Raw genomic sequence first — 11,712 nt, forward strand, 5'->3', positions numbered from 1 at the left:
AGTTATGATATTAAATTTTAATGTATTTATTTTATAAAATTTTCACTTTAAATGGATTCAATTTAAATAAATCCCCATTTTTTATGTTAAGTCTCGTGACAAGTGTCCACACGATCCAGGATCAAAGTGGCTACTCGGGAGTGAGCCACCACACTTCTTTCCCAATCTTGTTTCACTCGTTCTAAAATTCTCATCATGTGATCGAATCCATTTTAATTTAATTTATTGTGAGACTATAGTACATTATTATTCTTACTTCTCCCTCCTTTCCAAAATAAAAGATTTAATTGAAAAAAATAATACTTTACTCTACATTTAAGATAGTAACTTATATGTAATAATTAATAAAAATGATTTAATCAATTAAATTTAAAACAATTATCACTTATGCCTTTTAATTTTTATTTATTTTAATTTAATCATTTAATTTATATTATGTTAGTACCGTTAATTGTTTATTTCAATTTTAAAAATAATTAATTCAATTAAAATATTTCAATCATTTGAAATTTATCAAATGCTACAACAATATGTCACTTATTATAATATTTCATAAAAGATTCATCCAATATATAAATGATATTATTTTATAATTTTCTCTACAATAATTTAAATTCACCTTAATTTTTAGAACAATATAATAAAGACTTATCTACATAATCAATATCTTTAACTTTCTTCGAATCCAATGTTGTTTAGACAATCAACTTACTACAATGTTTCGATTATATCTTAACATTTTACAATAGTATTTCAATAATAATTTTTAACTTAAAGAATTGCATATATAATTTAATATATTTTAAAAATTAATGATACAAACGAATGTAAATAATACAATTAAATCGAGAAAAAATAAACTACTAAAGACCTAGTTTTGCCTATTGTCTTTTACAAGGCAGAAGAAATAGTACTTATAGGAGAGTTTTTTAGACACATTTACAAATTGTGAACTTTTGTACTTTAAAAGAGATAATTTCATAAAATAAAAAATATAATTTATTATTTATAAATATTATACCACTTTTTTACATTATATTATAAAAGATATTCAATATTCACTATTATGAGTAATAAAAAAAAATATTTTGTTGATATTGTTGATAAATAATATTTAGTTATTATAATTATTTACATAATAGAAATTAATTTATTTAAAAAAAAATCAATTAAATATTTGTTTAAAGACCAAATGCACCAATGTTGAATTGACACGTGTACAATATAACTTATTTTCTAATCCTCTCAAAACAAGTGATGTGAAAATAGGCACAACTAAAGGTCTAAATGGTGGTCGACATTGGTTAGACGATTGTTTGTGGTGGTGGTTGGAGACGTGGGAGTTGGTGGTCGCGTTTGAGGACACAAAGCAACAACGAGACACGTCTTATAATTTCACCATAATTATTATCACTGAAATATGCCTCCTAATTACACCATCAATCATTATTATCAACATAACACTCATGTCAACATCGCCAAAAAGATTTTCGATACAAGGATCAAATACAGTAGGATCCACTTCTACTTTCGTCGACCAAATCATATATGATGTCTCTTTTTTGGCGTTTAGGAGCGCGAGAGCAAAAACAAGCTAAATGGTCCAATACAACAAAATATTTTGACGTGACGTCTCCACCAAAACATTGAAGCATTGTATATATAAACCATTATCAAAATATATACAACATTTAAGTAATTCATAATCAATGTAAAGATTTAACTACTCACACCTAAATCTAGCAAAAGAGGTGACTTACCTACTACTACCACGTATAGTTACATGTTATCATTAAAACAAAACTATAATATAAGACGTAATTTGTGATTTTGTATTTTAAAGAAAAACTATTTTTAAAATAAGTGAAAAACAAAGTTAACTCCACTTTACTTAAATATGTTTTATTTTTAAACAAAATTTTAAATACCAATAACTCAGAATTACTCCCTCTAAGTGACATATGTGTTGTAATTAAATACATGTCAATTGTTATTTTTTATAAATTAAATTTACTTTTAAGACTATTGTGTTCCTATACAAATTTAATATATTTAGTCAACATTTATAAATAAATTTATATTTTACTCTTCAATTGAAAATGATAATAATGAGCAAGATCCCTCTTTGAAATTTAGGTTTCTTAAATGATAATAATTATTTTTTATTTATTAATTATTTATATTATTTTAATATATTTTTTCTTCAAAATAATTTATAATGCAATTGTAATTAAAAAAATTGAAATCTAAACAATACTATTTCAGATAATATTCAAAAAAGAAATACATTCTGAATATTAAAAATAAATAAAAATGCGGAATTCCAAAATTTTCACACATAAGGATATGTGGAAAAATAAACATAAGAGCGTAAGTCTTCCCACGCTACCTTCGACTCTATATTAAAATACACAAAACATGTTATATTATGTGGTAGTAGGATATGGATTTACGTGGATATGACAAAATATTATTTTTTTAACAACTTAATTATAAGTTCATTCGAATTATTCATCATTTCAACAATTCGGTATTTCAAAATTTGGTTATTTTAAAAACTTCAAAATATAAACTTATTTTAGAATTTTCATTTTTATAAAAAATTGAAATTTATAATATTTTGAATATAAAATATTCAAAACCTAAAATATGTTGGGAAAAATAGCATAAGTTAAAAAATTAAGACACAATCACAACACAAGAATATAACGTGGAAACTCCAAAACCGGAGAAAAAACCACGACCGCTGCCTAAACCGGCAACCAGAGAATTAATACTATGTGAAAATTGTTACAACACATAGACTTCTCTCACTCACACCCCAGACACCCCAGTACAACCACACTCTTACAAAGCAAATATTTAAACTAAGTCAGATACAAGCTTAAAGTGCTATTGCTGACTGGTGCATTTGAAAACAAAGGACTAAAACCCAATATATAGCCTTGGCCTTCTCCTTATTCTCCCACACTAAAGGATGTGGGACTTGCAATCAACCCCAACAATCTCCACCTTGATTGTAAGAGTTACAGCTTCCGCTTCCATTGTCTTACCGACAATCATACTCCACCATCAAAAGTACACTTCACTTGGAACTAAACCATCCCAAGAATTTTCTCCACTTGGAACTAAACCATTCCAAGAATTTTCTCATGTCGAAACCTTGCTGAAATTTATGGTGCAACTCCCATGTTGGCTTCCAGGAAGTTCTTCAGCCATCGACACATCACCACACACCTTGCATCAATGCCAACCAATGCCCGTGTGTTGTTCTGAATCCGCTAGCAATAACTTGTCCTTTTTCATGGTATAGCGGAAATACCATAAGGACAAACTTTATCTTCTAGATGAGATCACCATCATCTCCCCAAACAAGGGAGACCTTGCCAGCACTTGTCTCAGAGTCTTTTTCAGATACTGCTCCACCTGGACAATTTCTCTTCACATGCCCAGGCTTTCCACACTCCCAGCACACCAAATTCTTTGCATGTATCTTCTTCCCATTAGCCCCACTTCTAGTCAGCAACATTGAGCTTGATGAAGTGCTTTCATCATTTTTCATTCTCCTTTCTTCAGAAATAATTTTAGTTGCAACTTCTTCAAAACTCAAACTTTCCTTCCCATACATCAGAACAGGTTTAAGATGAACATAGGAAGGTGGAAGGGACAAAATGAGCCTTAACGCTTTATCTTCATCATCAATCTCAACTTTGATAGATTCCAACTCAGAGACAATATTATTCAAAGTACTAAGATGATCAGAGATTTTCGTACCTTCATCCATGCGCAGATTGTGGAATTGCTCTTTCAACAACAACCGATTTGAGATGCCCTTAGCCTGATATAACCCTTCAAGCTTCTCCCAGAGTTGCTTGGCTGATGACAGATTCTGCACATTCGCAAGAACATTCTTTGCCAAACACAGACGAATTGCACTTGCAGCTCTCAAATCTAGTTCCTCCCACTTGTCGTCCTCCATGTTGGAAGTGTTTCCTTTCAACGCCTTGTGTAATCCTGATTGTATAAGCACATCCTTGACTTGTACTTTCCACAAGCCAAAGTTGATTCTTCCATCAAACTTCTCTATGTCAAACTTCATAACGCTTGAATAAGACATAGCAGCTGCACGCAGACTGTAAACTGTGCACCAGGTAAGTTCCCATGAAAGAGAGCCTCCCTAAGCAACACTTTCACAGTATCACCTTTCCCCTAACAATACCAAGGATAATTCTTTTATGATGTGGAAGATCAGACAAAGCTGCAACCACAGAGCATACTAAGAAAAATTATCCTACCGAACCTCCGAACCTGGCTCTTGATACCAGTTGTTGGGAAAAATAGCATAAGTTAAAAAATTAAGACACAATCACAACACAAGAATATAACGTGAAAACTCCAAAACCGGAGAAAAAACCACGACCGCTGCCTAAACCGGCAACCAGAGAATTAATACTATGTGAAAATTGTTACAACACATAGACTTCTCTCACTCACACCCCAGTACAACCACACTCTTACAAAGCAAATATATAAACTAAGTCAGATACAAGCTTAAAGTGCTATTGCTGATTGGTGCATTTGAAAACAAAGGACCAAAACCCAATATATAGCCTTGGCATTCTCCTTATTCTCCCACACTAAAGGATGTGGAACTTGCAATCAACCCCAACAAAATATATTTTGAAATTTTCAAATAAATAAAAAACCCAGAAAAACAAATTTCAAATATTTAAAACAAAAAATATCTATAATTTTAGAAAATATAATTAATTTGTTATTTAAAAAACAGTGCTGAAGCTGTAGGTTATAAGGTAGCATCAAGAGTTTCATGTACTGGTCGATACTAATTTTCTAATTTCAATAAAAATTATTTAGAATTTTTCAAATTTTTAAAAGTTTAGAAATCTGAATTTTTCTGTTTTTAAAAATACGGAAGTTATGAAAATTTTATTTTATTCTAAATATTTTTAATATAATAATAGAAGGGTTATTTTAGAATTTTAATAGAGAAAAAGATTAAGTGTTGTACTGTAAAATAATTTTACTCTAATTTGTGGACAAGCCAACACCATATTTTTTTAGAGTTATCTACTATCTTAGAGGCATCACCTACAATACCCTTAAAAAATTCGTGTTCATAGAATTCCATATACACCAAGCCGTAATGATGCAAAACTTCATGAATTGCAAACTAAAGTTGTACGTATCTCTCATAGTTATTTACAAAAATTATTAATATGAAAGATCGGACCTTAAATCTTCTTTATAAAATTCTATCAACGTCTTAATCCTATTTACTTTTCTTTGAGAAATTAAGCATCACAACAGCGAATCTTTAAAGCACAACCCATGATCATGTTCTGAATATCTCTCCGAGCAATTTCTTTTCGATCAAAATCAAGTCATAATAAATATTGTAGGGAGCATAATAAAAAATATGAACAATGTTAAAATATTGATCAACCATTTACCATATAAGATGCTTCCTCATTTGAAAGCAAACCTACATATAATGCATGTAGTCATCTACAAAAGCAAATTGCAGTTGCTAAGTTTTGAATTAGAGCTAAATATTTGTCGGCATTAGGACCAAATATTAATTAATTAATTTATTCCAAAAGATATACCAAAGCATGGGCATTCTGAATTCATACAGACAGATGATACAAAAATGATGTTTGTACACTTGAATTACGCACAGATGCTTTTATGTTGATCTATGATGCTATCTTATCCCTAAATATAAACAATTTTTGAAAATAATTTGCCCTTAAATAGACATTTCAAATTTTGTACATATATTTATCATTATTTTTAAATATAAATTATATTGTTACTCCCTCTATCTCATTTTAAATATCTCAATTAAGATTTTTTTTTTTTACCTTAAATTATTTATTATCTTATAATATTAATAACTTTTTTTATTAATATACTTTTATTTATTGTATATTAACTCATAAATTTTTTCAACTAATTGCAATTAATAAAAATATTTAAATAAAAATATTTATTTAATCATTAAAATAAACAAAACTAATTATTTTCTTGAAAATCGTATATAGCTTAAAGTAAACATTAAAATAAGACAGAACGAGTCGTATTGTTTAATACTCCCTCTCTCCTCTAGTAGAAGTAGTTTAATGATTTGGTTAAACATATCAAACTAATTATACTTACTGAGATTTATGATTCAACTTTTGACACTAATAATTTTTCTCTCCTAAATTTTATATTAATCGTTAGCATTTGTTTGCAAAAAATATATATTTGATACTTCATTTTACTTTAAATATAAACAAAAAGAAAAAACAAATACTAATGATCATTGATTAACATTGGTATAAAATGATTTAACACACACTCGTATTAGCTTTAATAGCATTTTTAGTTACAATAAAATAATATAAAAAAAATTAAGCAATAAATACATCATGAAACTTCAATTTTTTTTTTTTTTTTTATATTTGAAAAAAAATTCTACAAACTTTTTTATATAAGACATTATAGACAATAATATTTGTTTTGTGTAGGTTTTACATATCCCTTATATTACTATTATAATATTTTAGTTAATATTATAAATAATATTTAGACAATTTTACACAATTTAATGTTATTATAATTTATATAGTTTTTATTTAATTCAAAAATATTTAATGTAGATAGTTGAATATTTAACAAGACAATTTAAATATTGTTATTTATAATTTATATTTACTTGAATTCTAAAAAATTATATACACACTTATCCAATTTTTTTAATTACCATAAAGTAGTTTATTAGTTTAGCTAGGTAGGATTATATCTATCTATTTATATATATAAATATATCATCTCCGACATCAGTTGTAATCAATTTTTTTTTCATTTATCCAATTTAAAATTCATCTTTATCTTTGGTTATTTTCTAATTGTTGAATTTATACCATATTTTTCAACACTTTATATAATGATCTCAACTAAAATAATAAACTTTAACTAATTTATAGTTAGTACTAACCATTTATAATTAGATTTAGCAAACTTGAAATATATGTAATAAATCTCTATTTATACCAAAACGTACACTTAAAATGGTGAAGCCTTAAAAATTTGTTTAGAATTGATGAAACTTTTTAATCTTGACGTAGTTCAAATATGAATTTATCTGTTCTTAGTAAATTTTAATAAAATATTATATCGATTATTTATTTTTTATTATTACAAATTTGAGAATTGAATATTTTATGATTTTTATGTGGGATATTTACACCGAAAAATCCTAAAACTAAAAAAATAATAATAATAAAATCCCTCGTTTTTCGAGCAACCCTAAGCAAGCAAGGTGAGGTGAGTCTGATTCTCTCTCTTGACCACCTCTATATCTGTGTCATAAATCTCACCCTTCTTCTTCAACTTCAACTTCATCAAATACTAGATTACTAGATTCTATAAGATCGCACTTTCCAAAGAAACCAACTAAGCTTCAACGCTATCTTTCACCTTCATTAAAACATCCTAAATTCTAACACTATGGACTCTTCCTCTTCTTCACCTCCCAACACCCTTGCTTTCTCTCTTTCCAATCACTTTCCTATCCCTTCTCCTTCTCACTCTCATCTTTCTCTTTTCCACTCCTTCACCACCTATCCTCCCTCAACACCTTCTCTCACCCTCACAGGTCTCTCTCTCTCTCCACCTTAATATATTTTACTATTCCTTTATTATTTTCTCTCTCTAAAATATATATTTTTTCCATTTTCCAGGAAGCAACACCGTCGAACCATCGCCGGAGGCAAAAGCAACCAACGGAGGAACAACCAACCTCTCCATATTCACCGGCGAACACAAGTTTGAAGACTTTTTAGGAAGCTCCGTCGCAACAACGAGAAGCACCGCCTCCACGTGTGCACCTACACAACTTCCTCAGTTTTCCTCGGACAGCGACCTATATGATTCGGAGCTTAAGAAAACAATAGCCGCTTGCTTCCCTCGTGGCTTCACAACCGAACCTAACTCCGTACCTCAAAAGCCTTCCCCCAAAAAAACCGTCGATACCTTCGGCCAACGTACCTCCATATACCGCGGTGTCACTCGGTAAAAATATAAATACATATATAGTTTATATTTGGATTCACAATATTGTAATTTTAGAAAATATATAATTTTATTGAAACTTTAAAATGTAAGTGTTTGATAAAATATAGTGAATCACTTGCACATAGACATAGTATATGATTGACGGATATATCGAAATGAGGATAAGAATGTAATTTTGGTTGAAATTAAAAGTTGGTAGTAGATTTTGTTAAAATAAAGTTGTAAATATATCCGAACATGTTGATATTGACATTATATTTTGATATTTATTTGAATTATAAGAAAAAAAGAAAAAGAAATATTTTGATATGGAATATGAATTGATTTACAGACATAGATGGACGGGGAGATATGAAGCACATCTATGGGATAATAGTTGCAGAAGGGAAGGACAAAGTAGGAAAGGAAGACAAGGTAGTAGTAGTACTACTAGTAATTATATGCTTATTTGAGTACTGAAACATTATTATTATTATTATTATTATTTATGGGGTTTTAAAATTTAAATAAAGAGTCTAACATGCGCTGGGGATGGTAGAAGCGCAAATAAAAGTGGGTCCACGAGATCTATTGTTGTGGTGGGAAGCGTCGAGTGAATGTGACCACTGACCGGAATAAATGGGAGTTAAAGAATGTGTCTCGATATTCAAATCCCAATGCAAAACCCTTCTCAAGGGTTCAGATTCTTTCACTGCCATGCGCACCTGCATTAGATCATTTTCTTTAGATTTCTTTTGTCGTCTTCTCTCTTTTCTTTTCTTTCCACTGTCATGTCACACTGCCTCGTTTCATTTTTATTTTTAACATTATTATTTTTCAATGCCAATTCAACTCATTAATATCTCTTTTATTTTTATTTTTATTTGTGAACGAACCTACAACCTCTCCTTAGCATTCCACTCCAGTATATAATATCTACTGATCAATCATTTAAAGTCACATTATTTTTTATATTTGAGTAATTTAAAATTTTATTCATTTTGGTTTAAAGGTACGGTTACTCACATTTTTTTTTAATTATAATTGTTAGTGTGGTTACTCACATTTTTCTGACCGTGTTTTTTTTTCCTCTTGTACCTGGCGAATGATTGCTGACTCGTGTGATGTGATATTTTGATTCACAGTTTATTTGGGTGAGTACTTTTGATTTAATTTGCATGTTGAAATAGCGTTTGACCAGATCATCATTTTGTTTCAGCATATTCCCACTTCCTGTTCATTAATGATAACAAATTTGAATGCATGTATTCTTAGATTCAGATTCTAGTATACTCATTTTGCTCATAAAATTGATTTTTTGTTTCTTCTTGTTTAGGTGGCTATGACAAAGAAGATAAAGCAGCTAGAGCTTATGATCTTGCTGCTCTCAAGTACTGGGGTCCAACCACCACTACTAACTTTCCAGTAAGTACTAAAGAAAGAGATCCCTTATTTTTGCACTGTATGCATTGTAATACTATATATGCATCTTTATGTAATTATTTTATTCATTTTTCAATTCTCAGACTTCCAACTATGAGAAGGAGCTTGAGGAAATGAAGAACATGACTAGACAAGAGTTTGTTGCTTCTCTACGAAGGTTAATTAATTATATTTAAATTTTTATCTTAGGTTGGTAATTATATCACTACTAAAAAACTAAAATTTAGGGAGAACATGTGAAATCCCTCTATTATTGCTAATTTATTTTTTCTGGTAGTATATTTGATTAACTTGATTTGAATAATATTTATGAGGATTAGAGTATATGAATTATTGAAGTTTTCGTCCATGTTATAGGAAGAGCAGTGGTTTTTCAAGAGGGGCATCTATTTACAGAGGAGTAACAAGGTAATGTCTGATTTGTTTGAAGTTTTTGTGACATGTTTTTGATTGTGAATGAATAAAAGAAGTTATATTTGGGATTTTGTTAATTTCAGACACCACCAGCATGGCCGATGGCAGGCAAGAATAGGCAGAGTTGCTGGAAACAAAGACCTCTACCTTGGCACTTTCAGTAATTCACTTCACTTTTTTTTCCGGCGATTTTTTGATTAATTTATTTTAGTAGTGTTTGATAATGAATGAGCTATTGAGTAAAACATTGACATGAATTTATTTTAATTGAAAAAATTAGGCACACAAGAAGAAGCTGCAGAAGCGTATGATATAGCAGCTATAAAATTCAGAGGACTAAATGCAGTGACAAACTTCGACATGAGTCGTTACGACGTAAAAAGCATTGCAAATACTTCACTTCCCATAGGAGGCTTATCAAACAAGAACAAAAATCCAACTGATTCTGTTTCTGAATCCAAATGCCACCAAGAAGCAAGTAAATCAGATGAAAGAAATCCATCTTCATCTACAACAACAACAACCTTTACATTATCACAACAACCTTCATCAACTTCTACTACCTTAAACTTTGCTTTACCTATTAAACAAGACCCTTCTTCAGATTACTGGTCCATTCTCGGATTCCACAATAATAATCATAGTGTTGTTGTTCCATCTGCAAATAACCATAACACACCCTTCAACATGGATTTTTCTGTTGCACCCTCAAATACCAACAATGCTATGTTTTTCAGTGGATCAACTAACTTTGTTCAGCAACAAAATGGAAATGGAAGTGGAAGTAGTGGTGGTTCTTCTTCTTCTTCTTCTTCAACAAGTTCAATACCATTTGCAACACCAATATTTTCTTTAAATAGTAATAATACTAGTTATGAGAATGGTAGTAATTATGGAAATTGGATTGGAGTTGGACCTAGCTTGCACACATTTCAAACACATGCAAAACCAAGTCTTTTTCAAACGCCAATATTTGGAATGGAATGAGCTCATGCATCAAGGTGGGGGGCAAGAGATTTAAAAGGGATGAGAATCTGTGCATATAATAATGATGAGAGTGTGGTGATGGTGGAATTCCAATTGCATGCGATCCTGAAAAATCACTACATCGGTGGCTGTTGGATTTGATCAGATGGTCCAAATTACATCATGTATTTGAGTTTTAAAATTTAGATAATCTGATCTTAATCTAACCGCCACCAGGGATCTAGAAATTATGTGAATGTTTGATTTTGTCAAAATGCATGGTATCATGAAAGTGTTATAGCATGGAATGCAGGGAAAGGGAGCTGAAGGTAAAGAAGAAGGTTTAGTCTTTAGTTAAAGAGTTGAAGTAGTTATTATGAACGAGTTGAAGTACTGACAAATCATAATTCATGAGCTGACAGTGTGTACTAACTCAAAGTTGTTTTGTTTGAAGTCTTGAATTTCTTTTTTCTTTTTGCCTTTTGTCCCTGTTTATATACTGACATGATTTATGAGTATAATGGGAAATAAATCCTTTTGTAATCTTTTTCATTTAGTTGGTATCAACTTGCCATCTACGTGAAAGTCATTCAAGAGCTATACTCATTGTGTATCATTGCTGTGTATTCACTTAAATAGGCAACTTAGCATTAAATTTGGTGCACGCATTATTCACCTTTTGAATTAGTAATAGTAATAATTCAAAACTAAAATACTCTAGTTTTTATATTGTCAATAAAAGAATTTGTAAATTTCCTTTTCTTATATTCAACTTAAAAGTTTCAGTTTGTATTCAATATTGTCAACAACAACAAAAATGACACAATA

At 29.8% G+C, this 11,712-nt stretch overlaps 1 protein-coding gene across 2 annotated transcripts; it reads left to right on the forward strand.

Moving 5' to 3' along the window:
• The first annotated feature begins 7,346 nt into the window (after positions 1-7,346).
• Positions 7,347-11,500, forward strand: LOC101498442 (AP2-like ethylene-responsive transcription factor AIL5). Of its 2 annotated transcripts, XM_004507806.4 has the most exons (9): positions 7,347-7,663; positions 7,749-8,079; positions 8,414-8,496; positions 9,207-9,215; positions 9,398-9,486; positions 9,588-9,661; positions 9,862-9,912; positions 10,002-10,078; positions 10,199-11,500. In XM_004507806.4, the coding sequence occupies exons 1-9, from the start codon at positions 7,516-7,518 to the stop codon at positions 10,903-10,905; spliced, it is 1,569 nt and encodes a 522-aa protein (XP_004507863.1). In that variant the 5' UTR covers positions 7,347-7,515; the 3' UTR covers positions 10,906-11,500. The 2 variants fall into 2 exon arrangements, with proteins under 2 accessions (XP_004507863.1, XP_073226721.1); XM_073370620.1 differs by lacking the exon at positions 9,207-9,215.
• The last annotated feature ends 212 nt before the right edge of the window (positions 11,501-11,712 follow it).

This window comes from Cicer arietinum, chromosome 7, assembly GCF_000331145.2.
Source record: "Cicer arietinum cultivar CDC Frontier isolate Library 1 chromosome 7, Cicar.CDCFrontier_v2.0, whole genome shotgun sequence".
NCBI lineage: Eukaryota > Viridiplantae > Streptophyta > Magnoliopsida > Fabales > Fabaceae > Cicer > Cicer arietinum.